This window comes from Panulirus ornatus, chromosome 49 (assembly GCF_036320965.1).
Source record: "Panulirus ornatus isolate Po-2019 chromosome 49, ASM3632096v1, whole genome shotgun sequence".
Classification (NCBI taxonomy): Eukaryota; Metazoa; Arthropoda; class Malacostraca; order Decapoda; family Palinuridae; genus Panulirus; species Panulirus ornatus.
This window is the reverse complement of record NC_092272.1, coordinates 8,031,909-8,057,601: the sequence shown is the minus strand read 5'-3', so window position 1 is coordinate 8,057,601 and position 25,693 is coordinate 8,031,909. Positions and strand designations below refer to the sequence as shown.

The following is a 25,693-nucleotide window of genomic DNA, read 5'->3' as shown; positions in this document are numbered from 1 at the left end:
CCATCCGCTGCCAGATCCACTCCCAGATATCTAAAACACTTCACTTCCTCCAGTTTTTCTCCATTCAAACTCACCTCCCAATTGACTTGAACCTCAACCCTACTGTACCTAATAACCTTGCTCTTATTCACATTTACTCTTAACTTTCTTCTTCCACACACTTTACCAAACTCAGTCACCAGCTTCTGCAGTTTCTCACATGAATCAGCCACCAGCGCTGTATCATCAGCGAACAACAACTGACTCACTTCCCAAGCTCTCTCATCCCCAACAGACTTCATACTTGCCCCTCTTTCCAAAACTCTTGCATTTACCTCCCTAACAACCCCATCCATAAACAAATTAAACAACCATGGAGACATCACACACCCCCGCCACAAACCTACATTCACCGAGAACCAATCACTTTCCTCTCTTCCCACACACACATATGCCTTACATCCTCGATAAAAACTTTTCACTGCTTCTAACAACTTTCCTCCCACACCATATATTCTTAATACCTTCCACAGAGCATCTCTATCAACTCTATCATATGCCTTCTCCAGATCCATAAATGCCACATACAAATCCATTTGCTTTTCTAAGTATTTCTCACATACATTCTTCAAAGCAATGGATGGAATATGAGTCTAAAAATTCACTTTTTGGACTTGCACTTAGACTTCATCAGGACATTCTAGACATGGAAAGTGGAGCTCCTCTATGTTGGTAGATGACTTCTGGACACTAAGGAGGGATGTTCCCGAGGCCAAATATAGCCAAAAATTGTAAACTTCTACATTTTAGAGGTAAGTTTTTAAGTGCAATACCAGCCTTATTTATGAATAATATACACTTATTGCAAAATCTAATTGCTCTGTCACTTAAAAACTACAAACCATGTCTGACAGAAAAATTCTAAAAACATTCGAATTCAGCATAAAAAGTACTATAAGGTCCACCTATTTTAGTTTGAGACAAAAATTAAAAATTTTGTTGACCACAGAGATTAGCCATTTCATTGTCTGGAAGCTGAAACTCTATAAGCTGGTTTTTCTGAAGCTAAAGCATAAGTAACTGTCTGCTGCAACAAGTAAAGATTATGAGGCAATAATAGTGCAGTGCTGATTGAGAGCAAAATGGATAGTAACCAACTACTCACCTGAATAGTTATTTAGGCAATCAAAGCTTGTTCTAGAGAGCAACATATCATTATGTAAAATGTATACAAAAAAGTCATTAGAGTGAAAGCAAATAATATTGCAATAATTTTTGATTATTCATTACTACTTATACGAAAGCATGTTTCTTCATTGATTATTTTGGCACATGGCATGACAAATCAATAATAAGACAAATGTGTCTAATTACTCCACCTGCTATATATGAATGTCTGGAAAAATTAATTTCATTTGTATATACCTGATGCTTGGATTTTGGATGCATGTAAATGCTGCCCTCTATACTAATTATGGTGAACAGGAAGCAGGCGAGAGCAACTGCTTGCTTCACATACAACACTATAATGCAGTATGAATGCCTTACTAAATCAGTTAGGGTGGAATGGATGTGCAGAAAGCATAATAACACAGAAAGTAAAAGTGACTAGAGGATCATAAAGAATGAATATACAAAACATGATTGTAGATGTGAAAAAGGGACACCATACAAAAATCTTAATGAAGAAAAATTTTGCAAGCAAAGGGTAAATGCTCACCAATAAGTGATTTAACTCTGGAATCTCCTCGTGCCAGGGGGCGGGGATTGCGGCGGTCAGGAAGGATGCTAGGATCACCATTAGGCAAGGATGTGGGTACAGCACGTGTAGCACGGCGATCGCTGCTGCTGTTGTTCATGGTGGTATTACTGCTATTACTCACAGGGCTGCACACTTTCACAGCTGTGTAACATGAAATGCTAAATAATGTACTGCAGTTGGTCATCTTAATGTGTTGCCTGCAATCTCCTTTACAGATAATATACATTAAATACACTGGATGTAAAAATTAACATAACAGTAAAAAGCTTACAGCAATAAACTGCTTGAAAAATTAAAAATTTTACATGAGGACTGCTAACTTTGTACTTCAGTGTAAAAGACATTTCTCTATTCTTTTTATCTAACTCAGCTGGCATTTATAGTCTTCACCAAGGAGGGTTGTTGCTTCACAAGCACTACAAGATTTAAGAATACATATATACACATGTACATATTCATACTTGCTTGCTTCATCCATTCCTGTTGCTACCCCACCTCACAGGAAACAGCATTGCTACCTTCCGCTTCAGCGAGGAAAAACAGAAAAAACAGGCCACATTCGTTCACAATCAATCTCTAGTTGTCATGTGTAATGCACTGAAACTACGGCTCCCTATCCACATCCAGGCCCCACAAAATTTTCCATGGTTTACCCCAGATGCTTTACATGCCTGGTTCAATCCACTGACAGCACGTCGAAATGCATATACACAGACATATACATATATACACATGTACACAATTCACACTTGCTGCCTTTATTCATTCCTGTCACCACCCTGCCACACATGAAATGACACCCCCCTCCCCCACACGTGCGCGAGGTAGCGCTAGGAAAAGACAACAAAGGCCACATTCATTCACTCCAATCTCTACTGTCATGTATAATGCACCAAAACCACAGCTCCCTTTCCACATCCAGGCCCCACAAAATTTTCCATGGTTTACCCCAGATGCTTTACATGCCTGGTTCAATCCACTGACAGCACGTCGAAATGCATATACACAGACATATACATATATACACATGTACACAATTCACACTTGCTGCCTTTATTCATTCCTGTCACCACCCTGCCACACATGAAATGACACCCCCCTCCCCCACACGTGCGCGAGGTAGCGCTAGGAAAAGACAACAAAGGCCACATTCATTCACTCCAATCTCTACTGTCATGTATAATGCACCAAAACCACAGCTCCCTTTCCACATCCAGGCCCCACAAAATTTTCCATGGTTTACCCCAGATGCTTTACATGCCTGGTTCAATCCACTGACAGCACGTCCACATCATATACACAGACATATACATATATACACATGTACATATTCATACTGCTGCCTTCATCCATTCCTGTTGCTACCCCACCTCACAGGAAACAGCATTGCTACCTTCCGCTTCAGCGAGGAAAAACAGAAAAAACAGGCCACATTCGTTCACAATCAATCTCTAGTTGTCATGTGTAATGCACTGAAACTACGGCTCCCTATCCACATCCAGGCCCCACAAAATTTTCCATGGTTTACCCCAGATGCTTTACATGCCCTGGTTTCAATCCATGACAGCACGTCGACAATGCATATACACAGACATATACATATATACACATGTACACAATTCACACTTGCTGCCTTTATTCATTCCTGTCACCACCCTGCCACACATGAAATGACACCCCCCTCCCCCACACGTGCGCGAGGTAGCGCTAGGAAAAGACAACAAAGGCCACATTCATTCACTCCAATCTCTACTGTCATGTATAATGCACCAAAACCACAGCTCCCTTTCCACATCCAGGCCCCACAAAATTTTCCATGGTTTACCCCAGATGCTTTACATGCCTGGTTCAATCCACGACAGCACGTCGACAATGCATATACACAGACATATACATATATACACATGTACACAATTCACACTTGCTGCCTTTATTCATTCCTGTCACCACCCTGCCACACATGAAATGACACCCCCCTCCCCCACACGTGCGCGAGGTAGCGCTAGGAAAAGACAACAAAGGCCACATTCATTCACTCCAATCTCTACTGTCATGTATAATGCACCAAAACCACAGCTCCCTTTCCACATCCAGGCCCCACAAAATTTTCCATGGTTTACCCCAGATGCTTTACATGCCCTGGTTTCAATATCCACTGACAGCACGTCGAAATGCATATACACAGACATATACATATATACACATGTACACAATTCACACTTGCTGCCTTTATTCATTCCTGTCACCACCCTGCCACACATGAAATGACACCCCCCTCCCCCCACACGTGCGCGAGGTAGCGCTAGGAAAAGACAACAAAGGCCACATTCATTCACTCCCAATCTCTAGCTGTCATGTATAATGCACCAAAACCACAGCTCCCTTTCCACATCCAGGCCCCACAAAATTTTCCATGGTTTACCCCAGATGCTTTACATGCCCTGGTTCAATCCACTGACAGCACGTCGACATGCATATACACAGACATATACATATATACACATGTACATATTCATACTTGCTTGCCTTCATCCATTCCTGTTGCTACCCCCACCTCACAGGAAACAGCATTGCTACCTTCCGCTTCAGCGAGGAAAAACAGAAAAAACAGGCCACATTCGTTCACAATCAATCTCTAGTTGTCATGTGTAATGCACTGAAACTACGGCTCCCTATCCACTTCCAGGCCCCACAGTCTTTTCCTTGGTTTACCCCAGATGCTTCACATGCCCTGGCTCAGTCCATTAACAGCACATCAACCCTGGTATACCACATCATTCCAATTCACTCTATTCCTTGCAAGCCTCTCACCCTCCTGTATGTTCAGGCCCTGGTCACTCGAAATCTTTTTCACTCCATCTTTCCACCTCCAATTTGGTCTTCTGCTTCTCCTTGTTCCCTCCACTCTAACACATATATCCTCCATCAATCTTTCCTCACTCACTCTCTCCATATGTCCAAACCACTTCAACACACCCTCTTCTGCTCTCTCAACCACGCTTTTTATTTCCAAACATCTGTCTTACCCTTTCTTTACTTACTGGATCAAACCAACTCACACCACATATTGTCCCTAGACATTTCATTTCCAACACATCCACCCTCCTCTGTACAACCCTATCCATAGCTCATGCCTCGTAATCATATAACACTGTTGGAATTGCTATTCCTTCAAACATACCCATTTTTGCTCTCCAAGATAATATTGTCTCCTTCCACACATTCTTCATCGCCCTAAAACCTTTGCCCCCTTCCCCAGCCTGTGACTGACTTCTGCTTCCATGGTTCCATTCACTGCTAAGTCCACTCCTAGATATCAAAAACACTTCACTTCCTCCAATTTTTCTCCATTCAAACTTACATACCAATTAACTTGTCCCTCAACCCTACTGAACCTAATAACTTTGCTCTTATTCACATTCTCAAGTTTTTCCTTTCACACATTTTTCCAAACTCAGTCACCAACTTCTACAGTTTCTTACTCGAATCAGCCACTAAAGCTGTATCATCAGTGAACAAGTGACTCACTTCCCAGGCCCTCTAATCCCAACAGACTGCATACTCACCCCTCTCTCCAAAACTCTTGCATTCTACCTCCCTAACCACCCCATCCAAAAACAAATTAAACAACCATGAGGACATCACACACCCCTGCCGCAGACCAACATTCACTGAGAACCAATCACTCTCCTCTCTTCCTACTCATACACATGCCTTACATCCTTGGTAAAAACTTTTCACTGCTTCTTGAAACTTACCTTCCACAAAGCATCTCTATAAACCCTCTCATACGCTTTATATACAATGAAAATCTGAACTAACCAATCAATTACATAATCACTCACCCTTTTAGGAAATTCAAGTGCAACCCCATCCACTCCAGCCATTTTGTAGCACTTCATCTTATGCATGGCTTACGCTATCTCTTCTCTTTTTACTTAACCACTTTCCGTGGCTTTTCACTACACATACCTCTTATCCAAAACATACCATATCTGCTACCCTATCTCTGAACCCTTTCCAAAATTATTCAAAATACTCACTCCATCTCCTCTTCACCTCATTTCTGCCTGTTACCACTACCTATCTGCCTACTTCACTGGTATTCTTATTTCTTTCTCACAATGTAAACCTACTGTTACTGGGACCAACCTGCCTGCAGTAGCATTGCAGGCATGAAACAAAATGAAGGGATATCCCTTTGTAGCAGCTTCCACTCAAGAGTACCCTGGGACACAGCTGACTGAGGCCATGCCATCAAGAACTTATTGCTACAAAGAGTTTCACCCATCTCTGCTCCCACACTGAATGTAGCCTCATAGTATCAACCTCCTTCCAAAACATTTTCTTGTTCTCTCTGAAGTCTGCTGATACTCACTTTCTTTAATCCTCTTGCCATTTCTTTTAGTCCCTGCATCTTCCTCTTCACCTGCCACTCCCACTTGCACACCTAATCTCTTGTACCCCTTCTAAGCAAATAACACCCATAAAACTCTATCTCTTTCACTAACAACTGAACTGTCAACCTAACACTTACTACCCTTTCTCATTTGTCCACCTGTCAATAGAGAGAACCATGAAAGATGAAGCAGTCAGGGAAAACCATAGAAAGATCTGTAGGGCTGTTATTTCTTAATGGTAAATATCACACCACAATCACCCAACAATAAAAACACTAAATAAATGTGGTGATATCACACAATCTTGATTGATTCACTCATATTCCATTAACTCTTATACAAGCACTCTTCCACGATAAAAACTTTTAACAGCATCGAAAAGCTTCTATGCACACTGTACAAAAGCTCCTCAACTAATGTAATGGTTACATTCCTGATAATGATGCATATGTTGAAATTTCGACGAATTGAAAACCATATAATTTCACCCAAAATTCCATTACTCTGAACAGTTGAGCTTTCCTTCCCTGCTTGCTAGTTTGTTTTCTCTGGTACCATGTCACACAGGTGTGTTTTCTATGGCTATCAAATGCTACACATTATACTATACTTGCTCATCATACTTACAAGACCCAGAACTCCAAATTGCAACACCAACAGACTTAAAACACCATCACACTTAGCAACAGAAATATGGAAAAAAGATATTACCAATTATAAAAACAGAAGCATGAGAAAGAAATTATGAAACTATATAAAGTAAATCCATTTATTTTAATCCTGGATTTATTTTATATAGTTTCATAATTTCTTTCTCATGCTTCTGTTTTTATAATTGGTAATATCGAGGATGTAAGGCATGTGTACGTGTAGGAAGAGAGGAAAGTGATTGGTTCTCAGTGAATGTAGGTTTGCGGCAGGGGTGTGTGATGTCTCCATGGTTGTTTAATTTGTTTATGGATGGGGTTGTTAGGGAGGTGAATGCAAGAGTTTTGGAAAGAGGGGCTAGTATGAAGTCTGTTGGGGATGAGAGAGCTTGGGAAATGAGTCAGTTGTTGTTCGCTGATGATACAGCGCTGGTGGCTGATTCATGTGAGAAACTGCAGAAGCTGGTGACTGAGTTTGGTAAAGTGTGTGAAAAAAGAAAGTTAAGAGTAAATGTGAATAAGAGCAAGGTTATTAGGTACAGTAGGGTTGAGGGTCAAGTCAATTGGGAGGTAAGTTTGAATGGAGAAAAACTGGAGGAAGTAAAGTGTTTTAGATATCTGGGAGTGGATCTGGCAGCAGATGGAACCATGGAAGCGGAAGTGGATCATAGGGTGGGGGAGGGGGCGAAAATCCTGGGAGCCTTGAAGAATGTGTGGAAGTCGAGAACATTATCTCGGAAAGCAAAAATGGGTATGTTTGAAGGAATAGTGGTTCCAACAATGTTGTATGGTTGTGAGGCATGGGCTATGGATAGAGTTGTGCGCAGGAGGATGGATGTGCTGGAAATGAGATGTTTGAGGACAATGTGTGGTGTGAGGTGGTTTGATCGAGTAAGTAATGTAAGGGTAAGAGAGATGTGTGGAAATAAAAAGAGCGTGGTTGAGAGAGCAGAAGAGGGTGTTTTGAAATGGTTTGGGCACATGGAGAGAATGAGTGAGGAAAGATTGACCAAGAGGATATATGTGTCGGAGGTGGAGGGAACAAGGAGAAGTGGGAGACCAAATTGGAGGTGGAAAGATGGAGTGAAAAAGATTTTGTGTGATCGGGGCCTGAACATGCAGGAGGGTGAAAGGAGGGCAAGGAATTGAGTGAATTGGATCGATGTGGTATACCGGGGTTGACGTGCTGTCAGTGGATTGAATCAGGGCATGTGAAGCGTCTGGGGTAAACCATGGAAAGCTGTGTATGTATGTATATTTGCGTGTGTGGACGTATGTATATACATGTGTATGGGGGTGGGTTGGGCCATTTCTTTCGTCTGTTTCCTTGCGCTACCTCGCAAACGCAGGAGACAGCGGGGGGGAAAAAAAAAAAAAAAAATTTAATCCTAATGAAACTCAGACTGGACACTCTCTTTAACAATGGTAATTAGCAAAAGCCTTAAATCTACTGAACCATCCATGAGTGCCTACAAATTACAATACCATCATTTGACTTCAGGCAGACTTCTTGCCTATGCTTGTATCAACATCTTCCATTCACAAAGTTAGAAATTTCTCCATCTCACAGATAACACCAGCTTGCTTCTTGGTTATAACAACTGATCTTGAAGGTGCTGACTTTTTTGTGTTCCTTAATGTATTCCCAGTCCTTCAAAATTGTGGTCAGAGTTGAGGCAGCCAGCCCTAGCTCACATGATATGGAAGAGACTGCTTGCCCATCATCATGCTTCTTTACAATTTTCCTTTACATCTCTAAATCAATCACTTTAAACATACAATGAAGCCTTCCACTCTTATCATTACCTGGTCATTTTCCAATCATTATGTGTCAGAAATAAGGGTGATATTTACATTAAAAGTCAAAAAGTTTCTTAACTGCAACAGAAATGTGCAAAAAATAACACTAAGTGTCACTGTTTATGGAAAACAAACACCTTGGGGAAGAGGTTACCTGCCTAATGCATCCCTCTGCCATATTCCACTGTGTGCTAATAGTTAGTGCTTCCATTGCAAATGCAAATTTTTCGTCTTGAAAAAATACTGTATCTGAGTCATGGGAAAATTAGCATAAAGTCAGATTTCTGTATGTCGAGTCTTCCATCAATCAGGGAGTCTCTGAACGGTCGACTTTGTAAAGTACCTTCCTGTTCAGTTTATATATCTTTTCTTTTGTTTATTCTCCTTTTCTTTTGCTGTTTATTCAATAATAAATAGCTACCATAAACAATTGCTTTCCTAAAAAGAAACTGTTGGTAGACACCATTAAGTCAAAAACTGACAATTTCATCCAGTGTATCAATAATTAAAAAGCAAGTCTGCAAGCAAATGAAAATTGATGCAAAAAATGCTCAAGCATAAGCAATGCAGCTTGAAATTATGGAAAAAAGCAAATATTTCAATATCTCAATTACAATCCATGAAAACTGTTAAAACATCTATAACACACACACCATAAAGTCATACTTATCATACGTATAATCAAATCATTGGTAACAATATCAAACTTTCATATTGTAAGAATGTTCTACCCCTATTTCAAAATATTCTTTCTTCCCTACCCCAGGGGTAGGGAAGAAAGATTCCCAATTCCTTGTCACCCAAGTTTCATAAAAGACAATCAAGACGGGTGGAAGCAAGGGGCTAAAAACCCCACCTCTTACTGCATTTTTACTTCAAAAACATGATATGGAATAACGACCAAAGCGAGGAGTGCTCATCCTCCTTGAAGGATAAAGCTGGGGTGATAAAGTGTCTGGATTTAACCAAGATAAAAATGGGTGGAATGAGAGATGGGTCAAATTTTTGTGGAAAGGAATTTTGATATTTTGGCTTTGAAAGAAACAAAGCTCAAGGGTAAAGAAAAAGAATGGTTCGGGAATGTCATAGGGGTAAAGTCAGGGGTTGGTGTGAGAGAAAAAGCTAAGGAAGGGGTAATGCTACTACTGAAGCTGGAGTTTTGGGAATGGGTGAAAGAGTGTAAGGAGATGAGCTCAATCCTGAAGGAAAGATGACTGCAAAAAATAAGTAACTATGATTTACTAATAATTATAGTTACTTATTTTTTGCAGTCATCTTTCCTTTAGGATTGAGCTCATCTCCTTACACTCTTTCACCCATTCCCAAAACTCCAGCTTCAGTAGTAGTATTACCCCTTCCTTCCTTAGCTTAGGGGGTGACTGTATTGTTGACTGGTTGGTAAGGTTATTTAATGTATGTATGATTCATGGTGAGGTGCCTGAGGATTGGCGGAATGCTTGCACAGTGCCATTGTACAAAGGCAAAGGGGATAAGAGTGAGTGCTCAAATTACAGAGGTATAAGTTTGTTGAGTATTCCTGGTAAATTATATGGGAGGGTATTGATTGAGAGGGTGAAGGCATGTACAGAGCATCAGATTGGGGAAGAGCAGTGTGGTTTCAGAAGTGGTAGAGGATGTGTGGATCAGGTGTTTGCTTTGAAGAATGTATGTGAAAAATACTTAGAAAAGCAAATGGATTTGTATGTAGCATTTATGGATCTGGAGAAGGCATATGATAGAGTAGATAGAGATGCTCTGTGGAAGGTATCAAGAATATATGTTGTGGGAGGCAAGTTGTTAGAAGCAGTGAAAAGTTTTTATCGAGGATGTAAGGCATGTGTACATGTAGGAAGAGAGGAAAGTGATTGGTTCTCAGTGAATGTAGGTTTGCGGTAGGGGTGTGTGATGTCTCCATGGTTGTTCAATTTGTTTATGGATGGGGTTGTTATGGAGGTGAATGCAAGAGTTTTGGAAAGAGGGGCAAGTATGCAGTCTGTTGTGGATGAGAGGGGTTGGGAAGTGAGTCAGTTGTTGTTCGCTGATGATACAGCGCTGGTGGCTGCTTCATGTAAGAAACTGCAGAAGCTGGTGACTGAGTTTGGTAAAGTGTGTGAAAGAAGAAAGTTAAGAGTAAATGTGAATAAGAGCAAGGTTATTAGGTACAGTAGGGTTGAGGGTCAAGTCAATTGGGAGGTAAGTTTGAATGGAGAAAAGCTGGAGGAAGTGAAGTGTTTTAGATATCTGGGAGTGGATCTGGCAGCGGATGGAACCATGGAAGCGGAACTGAATCATAGGGTGGGGGAGGGGGCGAAAATTCTGGAAGCCTTGAAGAATGTTTGGAAGTTGAGAACATTATCTCAGAAAGCAAAAATGGGTATGTTTGAAGGAATAGTGGTTCCAACAATGTTGTATGGTTGCGAGGCGTGGACTATGGATAGAGTTGTGCGCAGGAGGGTGGATGTGCTGGAAATGAGATGTTTGAGGACAATATGTGGTGTGAGGAGGTTTGATCGAGTAAGTAATGTAAGGGTGAGAGAGATGTGTGGAAATAAAAAGAGTGTGGTTGAGAGAGCAGAAGAGGGTGTTTTGAAATGGTTTGGTCACATGGAGAGAATGAGTGGGGAAAGATTGACCAAGAGGATATATGTGTCAGAAGTGGAGGGAACGAGGAGAAGTGGGAGACCAAATTGGAGGTGGAAAGATGAAGTGAAAAAGATTTTGAGTGATCGGGGCCTGAACATGCAGGAGGGTGAAAGGCGTGCAAGGAATAGTGAATTGGAACGATGTGGTATACCGGGGTCGACGTGCTGTCAATGGATTGAACCAGGGCATGTGAAGCGTCTGGGGTAAACCATGCAAAGTGTGTGGGGCCTGGATGTGGAAAGGGAGCTGTGGTTTCGGTGCATTATTACATGACAGCTAGAGACTGAGTGTGAACGAATGGGGCCTTTGGTGTTTTTCCTAGCGCTACCTTGCACACATTAGGGGGGAGGGGGTTGTTATTCCATGTGTGGCGAGGTGGCGATGGGAACAAATAGAGGCAGACAGTATGAATTATGTACATGTGTATATATGTATACGTCTGTGTGTGTATATATATGTGTACATTGAGATGTATAGGTATGTATATTGTGCGAGCGTGGACATGTATATACATACATGTGTATGTGGGCGGGTTGGGCCATTCTTTCGTCTGTTTCCTTGCACTACCTCGCTAACGCGAGAGACAGCGACAAAGCAAAATAAATAAATAATATAAATAAATAATTATTAGTGCTTGTGCACCTGACCTGGTTACTTGGGTAAGTTTGATGATATGGATGGAGAGGTAAGGAAGAGAGGAGCACAAGGTAGAAGAGCAACTGGGTCCCTTAATAAAATTATGAAGGGTAGAAGTGTGGGGCCAGGTGAGGATGTTCCCTCAAAGGCCCATTCCTCTGTTCTTAACGCTACCTCGCTGACGTGGGAAATGGCGAATAGTACGAAAGAAAAAAGAAAGAAGTGTGGGAGAAAGAATACTTCCCATGTATTCCCTGTGTGTTGTAGAAGGCAACTAAAAGGGGAGGGAGCGGGGGGCTGAAAATCTTCCCCTCTCGTTTTTAATTTTTTTTTTTTTTTTTTTTTTTTTTATACCTCGTCGCTGTCTCCCGCTTTTGCGAGGTAGCGCAAGGAAACAGACGAAAGAAATGGCCCAACCCCCCCCCATACACATGTACATACACATGTCCACACACGCAAATATACATACCTACACAGCTTTCCATGGTTTACCCCGGACGCTTCACATGCCTTGATTCAATCCACTGACAGCACGTCAACCCCTGTATACCACATCGCTCCAATTCACTCTATTCCTTGCCCTCCTTTCACCCTCCTGCATGTTCAGGCCCCAATAACACAAAATCCTTTTCACTCCATCTTTCCACCTCCAATTTGGTCTCCCTCTTCTCCTCGTTCCCTCCACCTCCGAAACATATATCCTCTTGGTCAATCTTTCCTCACTCATTCTCTCCATGTGCCCAAACCATTTCAAAACACCCTCTTCTGCTCTCTCAACCACGCTCTTTTTATTTCCACACATCTCTCTTACCCTTACGTTACTTACTCGATCAAACCACCTCACACCACACATTGTCCTCAAACATCTCATTTCCAGCACATCCATCCTCCTGCGCACAACTCTATCCATAGCCCACGCCTCGCAACCATACAACATTGTTGGAACCACTATTCCTTCAAACATACCCATTTTTGCTTTCCGGGATAATGTTCTCGACTTCCACACATTTTTCAAGGCTCCCAAAATTTTCGCCCCCTCCCCCACCCTATGATCCACTTCTGCTTCCATGGTTCCATCCGCTGACAGATCCACTCCCAGATATCTAAAACACTTCACTTCCTCCAGTTTTTCTCCATTCAAACTCACCTCCCAATTGACTTGACCCTCAACCCTACTGTACCTAATAACCTTGCTCTTATTCACATTTACTCTTAACTTTCTTCTTCCACACACTTTACCAAACTCCGTCACCAGCTTCTGCAGTTTCTCACATGAATCCGCCACCAGCGCTGTATCATCAGCGAACAACAACTGACTCACTTCCCAAGCTCTCTCATCCCCAACAGACTTCATACTTGCCCCTCTTTCCAAGACTCTTGCATTTACCTCCCTAACAACCCCATCCATAAACAAATTAAACAACCATGGAGACATCACACACCCCTGCCGCAAACCTACATTCACTGAGAACCAATCACTTTCCTCTCTTCCTACACGTACACATGCCTTACATCCTCGATAAAAACTTTTCACTGCTTCTAACACTTGCCTCCCACACCATATATTCTTAATACCTTCCACAGAGCATCTCTATCAACTCTATCATATGCCTTCTCCAGATCCATAAATGCTACATACAAATCCATTTGCTTTTCTAAGTATTTCTCACATACATTCTTCAAAGCAAACACCTGATCCACACATCCTCTACCACTTCTGAAACCACACTGCTCTTCCCCAATCTGATGCTCTGTACATGCCTTCACCCTCTCAATCAATACCCTCCCATATAATTTACCAGGAATACTCAAACTTATACCTCTGTAATTTGAGCACTCACTCTTATCCCCTTTGCCTTTGTACAATGGCACTATGCACGCATTCCGCCAATCCTCAGGCACCTCACCATGAGTCATACATACATTAAATAACCTTACCAACCAGTCAACAATACAGTCACCCCCTTTTTTAATAAATTCCACTGCAATACCATCCAAACCTGCTGCCTTGCCGGCTTTCATCTTCCGCAAAGCTTTTACTACCTCTTCTCTGTTTACCAAATCATTTTCCCTAACCCTCTCACTTTGCACACCACCTCGATAGGGAATACAAAAGGAATGAGTTGTTGAGTGGGTGGAAAGAATGCAAGTTGGGAGTTTACAAGGAAAAGTATAAGGCAGTACAATTAAAGGGGTCAGTGTGAGAGGAAGACCACATATGACATGGGGAAATGGAGTAGAAGCATACTGGAGTGACAGAAATGGGGAAAGAATGCATGGAATAGTGTATGCGAGGGAGGCATGCAAGGACAGGGATAAGTGGAGACTCTTGCCATGGCCACCCCTCCTGATGGGAGTTCCCAAAGGGAACAGACATCAGAGATATAGATAAATAGATAGGTGTGTCAAGAGAAGTTGAAAGTAAAAGTGAATAAAAGCAAGGTTGTTAAGTTCAGGATGGCAGGGGAACAGGCGAGTTCGGGTATGAATGGAGAAACCGCAGCAAATGGAACCATGGCAGTGGAACTGAATTATAAGTGGGTGAGGGGGTTAAGTTCTGGAAACATTGAGGAATGTATGGCAAAAGTGATTGTTATCTGGGAGGGTAAGAAAGGGTTTATTATAGTTGTGCCAATAATGTTGTATGGACACGAGGCATGGATTATAGATGAAGATGTGCATAGGGGGGTGGGTATGATGCAATTTAAATGTGTGGGGACAATATGTGATGAGGTGATTTAATTGAGTAAATAATAAAAGGATAAGAGAGAGGTGTGCAAATAATACGTGTGTGGTTGAGATAGTTGGAGAGGGTGTATTGATATGGCCTAGACATATGGAAAAAATTAATGAAAAGAGGCTGACAGAGATGATACATGTATAAGAAGTGGAGGGGATGAAGCGAATGGGGAGACCAAATTGGAAATGGAAGGCTGGAGTGAAAAATATCTTAATTTTGAGTGCTAGGGCCCTGAACATGCTTGAGGATGTAAGGTGTGCATGGGACAGAATGATCTGGAGTGATTTGTTATTCGGGGACAACTTTGACAGAAACAGCATTATTCATGACTGACAGAGAATGAATATGAGCATATGAGGCCTTTCTTTGTCTGTTCCTAGTGATACCTAATCAAATGTGGTAAACAGCAAACAGGAATGAAAGAAAGAAAGATACAACTTTCAACAGTATGTGCATCCTCTGCTTTTACAGAAGAGTGGCACTTGCAGAATCTTGTCCCTATACTTTAACTATTAGTTATACACATTTCTTCATGCATACAGACCTAACGTCAATGCCTAAAACATACGCTAAAGTATCCTGCACGCTGATTTGATTATTGATATGAACAACTAATTTCAACTTATAAGTAAATAGCAATGGAAAAAATGAAAGCTTTTTTGAAATACACACATAGGACAACTTGTTGCAGAAAAGGAATAACAGATAAAAAGGAATGGAAAACAATAAAAACCAAGAAATGGGAACACAGCAATGTTTGACCAAAGGCATTATGGACTTTTAAGGAATGTCTAAAAAAAAATCTGCAGTATGCCACTGCTCAATCAGATTTTCATGACATACAAACCTACCCTTTGCTTTTTCAAGGTCCTGTCCCAGCTGCTTAAGCCTTTCCCTGAGGGTAACATTTTCCTGTGTCAGCCTTTCTAAATCATGTTGTGCTTCAGTCTTGAAATCATTTGCGACACGAACTGTCATCAGCAAGTCACTCTGGAACTGCTCCCATTCCTCCACCTTTAGAATAACAAAAAGTAAGAAATATCCTGAATATCAAGCACATTAACTAAATATTCTAAAATTTTTTGTCCAGTTTCAAGTTGAAGAACTGGGGTTGCTTTCATTTAAATGAAAGAAATTCCTTACTAAAACAATGAACAGAACAATAAAACGTTTCATTCTGATGGCAAGTAGATAGTATGCTGGTATTTAGGCAGCCAATGAATAGGAAGGTATATTACTGATACTATCAGCCTGGGCAATGAGAGGGTTAGTGTTGGCTGTGCAGTGACCCAGCACTTCAATGGTTGTCAAGTTGTATCCTTTGACCCTGGTAGCTGTTTTTTCTTTCTGCCTCACCCGTACATGAACTGCTGGCATTCTGGCCACAAACATACAATCTATCATTGTCATACATAACACTTGACAACACTTAACTCACACAACTCATTCTTAGTAACTCCAGGTTTTCCCACAGTGAGCATTATGTAGCTGCTAGCCCAGCTTTTGGGCAAAATGTTGGTAACAACAGATATAACTGGTAGGCCGGAATGTTAGACAGGAGCATTAGGCAGAGGTAGCTCGTTGGAACAACAGGAAGGGACTTAAGGTAGACACATTAGGCAGAAGTAGTTGGTGTGAACATCAGGCAAAGTAAGGAGGTTGGAACATTAGCAGGAACATTATGTAGACACATTAGACAGAAGTAGTTAATAGGAACAATAGCTAGGAAACACTGCACTAGAGCTGCCCTCTGCCAGTGGCCTGTTAAGGGTGAGGAACTAAAGGCTAAGAAGTGGCAATGGAGTTCAACAGTTATGGAGATTTTTGCCATGGCCACCACAGTCAGGGACTTCCCAAAAGGAACAGCCATCAGAGACAGAGAAAGAGAGAGAGATGGCCAATCTTTAGCTGTGGCCAGCCCAGTCAGGAAGTTCCGAAAGGGAACAGCCATCAGAAACAAGAGAGAGATGGTAAATAGAGCTCATTGTCATTTTTTTGACAAAGGAAAAATTTGTGCTGTTGTAGATGCTTCAAACTTGAAAGTCATTGATTTATTAAAGGGAAGGAAGGCCACCCCAGTTGTGCCCATCATAACCTGAATTGCTCATCAAACAAGTGGTTTATGAATGAAAGTAATACATATTCATAATGCATTCACTTCAGCTGGTTGATTTTATGACCTACTGCCTGTGCTGCAGTAATTATGAAAATATAAAAATAGTGAGGAAAGATTGACCAAGAGGATATATGTGTCGGAGGTGGAGGGAACGAGAAGTGAGAGACCAAATTGGAAGTGGAAAGATGGAGTGAAAAAGATTTTGAGTGATCGGGGCCTGAACATGCAGGAGGGTGAAAGGCGGGCAAGGAATAGAGTGAATTGGATCGATGTGGTATACCAGGGTCGACATGCTGTCAATGGATTGAATCAGGGCATGTGAAGCGTCTGGGGTAAACCATGGAAAGTTCTGTGGGGCCTGGATGTGGAAAGGGAGCTGTGGTTTCGGGCATTATTGCATGACAGCTAGTGACTGAGTGTGAACGAATGGGGCCTTTGTTGTCTTTTCCTAGCGCTACCTCGCACACATGAGGGGGGAGGGGGATGTTATTCCATGTGTGGTGAGGTGGCGATGGGACTGAATAAAGGCAGACAGCGTGAATTGTGTGCATATGTATATATGTATGTGTCTGTGTGTGTATATATATGTGTACATTGAGATGTATGGGTATGTATATTTGCGTGTGTGGACGTGTATGTATATACATGTGTATGGGGGTGGGTTGGGCCATTTCTTTCGTCTGTTTCCTCCTGCTACCTCGCAAACGCGGGTGACAGAAAAAAAAAATAAATAAAAATAAAAATAGTAATAAACATATTCAGAAATGAAAATGAATAGGATACTCTCTCCTGATGATGACAATGCAGGACTCATTCAGAGTTGGCTTTCCTCTCCTGTCAACACATGCATACTTTCAAGGTCGTGTAACCCTCTTTGCACTGCCACACATATGATGTAGCAGCAGAATTTTCTTGCATCCACCTATAATTTTCTTGTAAGAGTACAGTACTAACAATGTGGATAACTATTCATTTTTTTTTTTTTTTTTTCATACTATTCGTCATTTCCCGCATTAGCGAGGTAGCGCTAAGAACAGAGGTCTGGGCCTTTGAGGGAATATCCTCACCTGGCCCCCTTCTCTGTTCCTTCTTTTGGGAAAAAAAAAAAAAAAAAAAAAAAAAAAAAAAAAAAAAAATATGATAAAAAATATATTAATTTGAAAAGTATTATTCAAAATACAATTTCCTTAAGCCTTTGAACAGTGTTGCATTACGGAGAGCATATGCCAGACAACCTTTCCACAACACTAAATTGTCATCTTTACATAAATCTTGAAAGGGCATGAACTTTGTTTGTAATTCTGCACATATATGTTTAAGAACTGGCTGGATTTTCTGCAACTTATCACTTCCTCCTAAAAGTTAAGTTTATTGTCAACAGGAATTAGATATGGCTGTCGCAAAGTATAAGCTTTACGAAAATCTAAATCTCTTATGCTTCATCTGTTGCCTAATTGTCATTCATTGGAGAATTATTAAACAGAGTAAAAGATACAACTCATCCTCAGTTGTATATGAAGGTATTGTTTCTCTTAGATACTGATATCTACTTTTTTCTATTGTTTGTGTCAATAAACAAGCATTTGCAATTCCTGAATTTGAAGAATCAAACACAAATTTATTTGGCATGAATGGCTTTACCAGCCAGTCCCATGTCCTCCTTCTTGCTCGACCCCACCACTCACACATCATGGTGGTCAGTATGGATCATGCGCATCCTCACAGTCTCCCATAGATTGACTAGGTCTCTCATCTCCACTAAACAGAGACTCATCTTTTTGCATTAACACCCTTAGTTGATAAGAGTCATAACCAACACAACTATCAGTATAACTAGTGGGGTCAGGGTATGTCATGGCTGGAATGGCAGCAGCCTGCTCTTGCTGTACTGTTCTCTCTGCCATAATCAAGCACACTGAATTATACAGTTTGAAAAAATGCCCATAACCAATGCTAACAATATGAATGCTACAATTTGAGGCCCTTATCACCAAAATTTGCCCCCTAAACTCATGCCCAGGAGTTCTGAATGCAGAAAACATATGTACCAGCTGCAGTGAAACCAAATTTTTCAGAGGTCATATACAAACCAGCTGCAGTAAATGGGTTAAAATATCATTCAAAATAACCAAGACTAAAGTTTCCCTTGAGAACATTACGAGAACCCTATACCATACCTGCTTATTAAAATGCGCTTTCTCCTCATTCATGCAACGATCCTTCTCTGACAACTTTTCATTGGCCTCATTGAGTTTCTTCTGGGATTCTGACAGGCTTGCTTTCAGGTCTCGTTTGTCCTCAAGATGATGTTGACATGTAAGCTTAAGGTCTTCAACAGTGGCTCTCAATACCTCTACCTCCTCTTGTAGATGTAAGCGCTCTTCTTCCAACTGAGCCTTCCTCCAATCAGCATCTTCCAACTGACTCCGGGCATTGTTACGGGCCACCTGTGTTAAAATAGACAACAACAGGCCATGACTATTTGCTGTCTAGCTCATAAACTTTGGAGAATCAATGTTTGGTAAACTAAAGACATGCCATGTATCACACAGGGATGATTAATTAAAATTTTTATTCATTCCCTATTAGAATTTTCTTCATTCTATCCTTGGTCATATCTAAATCTGACGACCATTTGCTCTTTGTGCTGCTGACTTAGCAAACGTGAACTTTACATTCTATTTTTAGAACTTTTACTTTGTTAAAATCCATCTCTTTACATACCACCAGTCTCATTTTTAGTTCACTAAAAATTCAATCTCTTTTCTTTCTTTCATACTTATTCACTGTATGCCTCATTAGTGATGAACGATTATGAAAGAAAGAAAAGATATCAAATTTCAATGGAATGAAAAAGAAACTGGTGGTGTATGAAGATAATGATTTTTCAGATGTAAAAGTTGTAAAAATAGAATAAATGTGAATCAATTTTATTCATCTATCACCATCAACTCATTTTCAAGAAATGGATCAAGTGCATACAATGTCTCATCTCATTGATACATATGTTACACTTATAGTCTGGATGGTAATGAAAATGAAAGGTTTCACACAACTATAACAGTTATGAATTACTCTTGCTAAATACTGAGTTCACTAGTCAAATGTAATTGTTAAGTCTATCCACACCAACATCCTTGAAAACAAAATGCATCTACTGCAATAAATCTGCAATCAATATCCTATGATACTTAATAAAGGAAATACATTAATGCTCAAAAATGCACTCTGCACCTGTCCTCTTTGTGGTCTGCATCTTTCTAAACCTACAACCAAACACCTTTATCTTATCATTTGTCATACAATCTTCAAGGAAATGTATCTTGACAGGATTTCATATATGCATCACTCTATACAATTTTCTTTATGCAGGGGGTATGGGATGCTGTTTCTGTGGGGTGGGGCGGTGCCGGCAATGGACAAAGGTGAGCAATTATGAATATGTACATGTGTATATATGTATATGGCTGTGTATATGTTGATTACTTTTTTCTTTATTACACTTGATTTCCATTTCCTGCATCAGAGGTAGCACTAGGAAACAGATGAAGAGTGGCTCATCCACTCATATACACATTTTTTTTTCATACTATTCACCATTTCCCGCATTAGCGAGGTAACATTAAGAACAGAGGACCAAGCCTTTGAGGGAATATCCTCACTTGTCCCCCCTGGGGATAAGGGAGAAAGAATACTTCCCATGTATTCCCTGCGTGTCGTAGAAGGCGACTAAAAGGGGAGGGAGCAGGGGGCTGGAAATCCTCCCCTCTTGTTTTTTTTTTAATTTTCCAAAAGAAGGCACAGAGAAGGGGGCCAGGTGAGGATATTCCCTCAGAGGCCCAGTCCTCTGTTCTTAACGCTACCTTGCTAACGCGGGAAACGGCGAATAGTTTGAAAGAAAGATATATATACACATCATTATTATGATACTTAATCGCTGCTTCCCGCGTCAGCGAGGTAGCTTAAGGAAACAGACGAAGAATGGTCCAACCACTCACACACACACACACATATATATATATAAAAAGCAAAAAGCAAAAATGGGTATGTCTGAAGGAATAGTGGTTCCAACAATGCTGTATGGTTGCGAGGCGTGGGCTATGGATAGAGTTGTGCGCAGGAGGATGGATGTGCTGGAAATGAGATGTTTGAGGACAACGTGGGACAATGTGTGGTGTGAGGTGGTTTGATCGAGTAAGTAATGTAAGGGTAAGAGAGATGTGTGGAAATAAAAAGAGCGTGGTTGAGAGAGCAGAAGAGGGTGTTTTGAAATGGTTTGAGCACATGGAGAGAATGAGTGAGGAAAGATTGACCAAGAGGATATATGTGTCGGAGGTGGAGGGAACGAGAAGTGGGAGACCAAATTGGAGGTGGAAAGATGGAGTGAAAAAGATTTTGTGTGATCGGGGCCTGAACATGCAGGAGGGTGAAAGGAGGGCAAGGAATAGAGTGAATTGGATCGATGTGGTATACCGGGGTTGACGTGCTGTCAGTGGATTGAATCAGGGCATGTGAAGCGTCTGGGGTAAACCATGGAAAGCTGTGTAGGTATGTATATTTGTGTGTGTGGATGTATGTATATACATGTGTATGGGGGTGGGTTGGGCCATTTCTTTCATCTGTTTCCTTGCGCTACCTCGCAAACGCGGGAGACAGCGGCAAAAAAAAATTATTTATTTATTTATTTTGCTTTGTCGCTGTCTCCCGCATTTGTGAGGTAGCGCAAGGAAACAGACGAAAGAAATGGCCCAACCCACCCCCATACACATGTATATACATACACGTACACACACGCAAATATACATACCCATACATCTCAATGTACACATATATATACACACACAGACACATACATATATACACATGTACATAATTCATACTGTCTGCTTTTATTCATTCCCATCGCCACCTTGCCACACATGGAATAACATCCCCCTCACCACATCGATCCAATTCACTCTATTCCTTGCCCGCCTTTCACCCTCCTGCATGTTCAGGCCCCAATCACTCAAAATCTTTTTCACTCCATCTTTCCACCTCCAATTTGGTCTCCCACTTCTCCTCATTCCCTCCACCTCCGACACATATATCCTCTTGGCCAATCTTTCCTCACTCATTCTCTCCATGTGCCCAAACCATTTCAAAACACCCTCTTCTGCTCTCTCAACCACGCTCTTTTTATTTCCACACATCTGGGGATAGGGGAGAAAGAATACTTCCCAAGCATTCCTCATGTGTCGTAGAAGGCGACTAGAGGGGACGGGAGTGGGGGGGCCAGAAATCCTCCCCTCCTTGTATTTTAACTTTCTAAAATGGGAAACATGTAATGTAATGGTTTCGGGCATTATTACATGACAGCTAGAGACTGAGTGTGAACGAATGGGGCCTTTGTTGTCTTTTCCTAGCGCTACCTCACACACATGAAGGGGGAGGGGGATGTTATTCCATGTGTGGCAAGGTGGCGATGGGAATAAATAAGGGCAGACAGTATGAATTATGTACATGTGTATATATGTATATGTCTGCGTGTGTATATATATGTGTACATTGAGATGTATAGGTATGTATATTTGCGTGTGTGGATAGGTATGTATATACATGTGTATGGGGGTGGGTTGGGCCATTTCTTTCATCTGTTTCCTTGCACTACCTCGCAAACGCGGGAGACAGCGACAAAGCAAAATAAATAAATATAAATAAATTTATGGATCTGGAGAAGGCATATGATAGAGTTGATAGAGATGCTCTGTGGAAGGTATTAAGAATATATGGTGTGGGAGAAAAGTTGTTAGAAGCAGTGAAAAGTTTTTATCGAGGATGTAAGGCATGTGTGTGTGTAGGAAGAGAGGAAAGTGATTGGTTCTCAGTGAATGTAGGTTGCGGCAGGGGTGTGTGATGTCTCCATGGTTGTTTAATTTGTTTATGGATGGGGTTGTTAGGGAGGTAAATGCAAGAGTTTTGGAAAGAGGGGCAAGTATGAAGTCTGTTGGGGATGAGAGAGCTTGGGAAGTGAGTCAGTTGTTGTTCGCTGATGATACAGCGCTGGTGGCTGATTCATGTGAGAAACTGCAGAAGCTGGTGACTGAGTTTGGAAAAGTGTGTGGAAGAAGAAAGTTAAGAGTAAATGTGAATAAGAGCAAGGTTATTAGGTACAGTAGGGTTGAGGGTCAAGTCAATTGGGAGGTGAGTTTGAATGGAGAAAAACTGGAGGAAGTGAAGTGTTTTAGATATCTGGGAGTGGATCTGGCAGCGGATGGAACCATGGAAGCGGAAGTGGATCATAGGGTGGGGGAGGGGGCGAAAATCCTGGGGGCCTTGAAGAATGTGTGGAAGTCGAGAACATTATCTCGGAAAGCAAAAATGGGTATGTTTGAAGGAATAGTGGTTCCAACAATGTTGTATGGTTGCGAGGCATGGGCTATGGATAGAGTTGTGCGCAGGAGGATGGATGTGCTGGAAATGAGATGTTTGAGGACAATGTGTGGTGTGGGGTGGTTTGATTGAGTGAGTAACGTAAGGGTAAGAGAGATGTGTGGAAATAAAAAGAGCGTGGTTGAGAGAGCAGAAGAGGGTGTTTTGAAGTGGTTTGGGCACATGGAGAGGATGAGTGAGGAAAGATTGACCAAGAGGATATATGTGTCGGAGGTGGAGGGAACAAGGAGAAGAGGGAGACCAAATTGGAGGTGGAAAGATGGAGTGAAAAAGATTTTGTGTGATCGGGGCCTGAACATGCAGGAGGGTGAAAGGGTGAAAGGAGGGCAAGGAATAGAGTGAATTGGAGCGATGTGGTATACCGGGGTTGACGTGCTGTCAGTGGATTGAAGCAAGGCATGTGAAGCGTCTGGGGTAAACCATGGAAAGCTGTGTAGGTATGTATATTTGCGTGTGTGGACGTATGTATATACATGTGTATGGGGGGGGTTGGGCAATTTCTTTCGTCTGTTTCCTTGCGCTACCTCGCAAACGCGGGAGACAGCGACAAAGTATAATAAAATAATAAATAAATAAATATATATATATATATCCCTGGGGATAGGGGAGAAAGAATACTTCCCACGTATTCCCTGCGTGTCGTAGAAGGCGACTAAAAGGGGAGGGAGCGGGGGGCTGGAAATCCTCCCCTCTCGTTTTTTTTTTTTTTTTTTTTTTTTTAATTTTCCAAAAGAAGGAACAGAGAATTGGGCCAGGTGAGGGTATTCCCTCAAGGCCCAGCCCTCTGTTCTTAACGCTACCTCGCTAATGCGGGAAATGGCGAATAGTTTGAAAGAAAGAAAGAAAGAAATATATATATACATATAGATACCTCCCCTACAGTTTTTTAATTTTCCAAAAGAAGGAACACAGCAGGGGGCCAAGTGAGGATATTCCTTCTAAGGCTCAGTCCTCTGTTCTTAACGCTACCTCGCTAACATGGGAAATAGAAAATATGCATGGAAAAAAAAAATATATATACGAGTGACAGCAGATGTGGCCTCTTTATGTCTATTTCCTGGTGCTACCTTGCTGATGCAAGGGGTGGCAATGCTGTTTCCTGAATCTCATGCGCCCTCTTTTTCAGCTATTGCACCTTCCTCTGGACCACATGCTGCTTTCTCTTTTACATCTCACACTCATGCACACTCCTTCCTTGTAAGTAACATTCATACATACCTCATCTCTTTCACTAGATTCTTTTAATTTCCATTACTCCACCATTCACTACCCTTTCTCACCTGCCCACCTCCCACACAAGCATGCAATGCTTCCCTAAATATCTCCTATTCCCCTCCACTTCCCTTGCTATGTTTGCTCTCACCTTTTGCCATTCTTCACTCAATCTCTCCAGGTTTCTCTTCACACCAGCCTCTCTTCCAAGCCAGCTCACTTTCACCACTCTCTTTTTATCCACATCATGCAAAACCCCAATCTATAAAGGTAGATATATGATGGGAAAGTATCACTGGAAAAGTGCATTACTGAAAGTATTCTAGGATGGCATGGAAATGTACAACATATGGCAGATAACAAGATGATATATAGTATTTTACAGCAAACGGTAAAAGGTGTAGGTGATGATGGAAGAAATGGATAGACATAATGAGAGAACTAACTATTTACTGAGATATTTCGAAATGTGTTGGGGAAATGATTTATGCTTACATGTGATGGAAGAATTCTGTGTAAGGGTGAATGGATATCACTGGCCACATTTGATAAATCATCTTTGTGATACACCTCTGAAACATTAGAATGGAAGGAATAATGATAGACAACTATATAGTATCTAAGATAACGAGAATCCATTTTCCCTTTCAAATTATCCCTAAAAATCTTCTTTTTATTCTGCTTCATATGAAGTCTTACCATGAGTTCATCCTGTAGCGTGGATATTTGGTCTTTGAGTCTTTCATTCTCACAAGCCATGGCATTAGCTTTCTGTTGAAGAGAAGCATTTTCTTTCTCTAAGGAGTCTTTCTCTTGCCTTACTCTCTCTAAAACATCTGGAAGTTTACTCTTCTCCCCGGATATTACTGCGGCCTCTAACTCAGTTATCTGAAATGTTTAAATTCTAACTCGTTATGTTGTCCTAGCTGTCCACAGCAGTTCTTAATTCAAATGATAAGTCAATCAAAAGCTGTAACAAGCAGTCTCTAAAATTACTTGGTGCATTTTCATTTGATGAAAAGAAAATCTAAAAAATACCTTTTCCTTTGCTGTGTCAAGAGCAGTCTTCAGTCTTGCAGTTTCAATCTCAGTGGCCTTGGTGGATTCTAAGGCATCAGCAAGCTGGTTTTCAGCAGATTTTTTTTCACTATTTGCAGCCTCAACCATAGATTCTAAAAGCTTCATTCTGAAGAATAAAAGTTAAATATGGAAACCCTCCCCTTCTGTACCATCACTTTCTAGAATTAGGAAGAGAAGTACCTAAGCAAGATTTTTTTTACTTCCTAGACTCAGTTCTCCATACCTAATGCTACTTCATTTAAAAAA

General features: G+C 41.2%; 1 protein-coding gene across 10 annotated transcripts in view; it reads right to left on the bottom strand.

Annotated features, from left to right (window-relative positions):
* The window catches only part of LOC139764378 (cytospin-A-like), a 394,738-nt gene that overhangs the window by 8,128 nt on the left and 360,917 nt on the right, over nucleotides 1-25,693 (bottom strand). For all 10 annotated transcript variants that reach the window (XM_071690941.1, XM_071690936.1, XM_071690938.1 and 7 more), the window contains 5 exons: nucleotides 25,406-25,553; nucleotides 25,067-25,255; nucleotides 18,901-19,170; nucleotides 15,459-15,621; nucleotides 1,700-1,882 (listed from right to left, as the gene is read on the bottom strand). In XM_071690941.1, coding sequence (XP_071547042.1) covers nucleotides 1,700-1,882; nucleotides 15,459-15,621; nucleotides 18,901-19,170; nucleotides 25,067-25,255; nucleotides 25,406-25,553 — 953 coding nt within the window. The remainder of the gene's footprint in view (nucleotides 1-1,699; nucleotides 1,883-15,458; nucleotides 15,622-18,900; nucleotides 19,171-25,066; nucleotides 25,256-25,405; nucleotides 25,554-25,693) is intronic.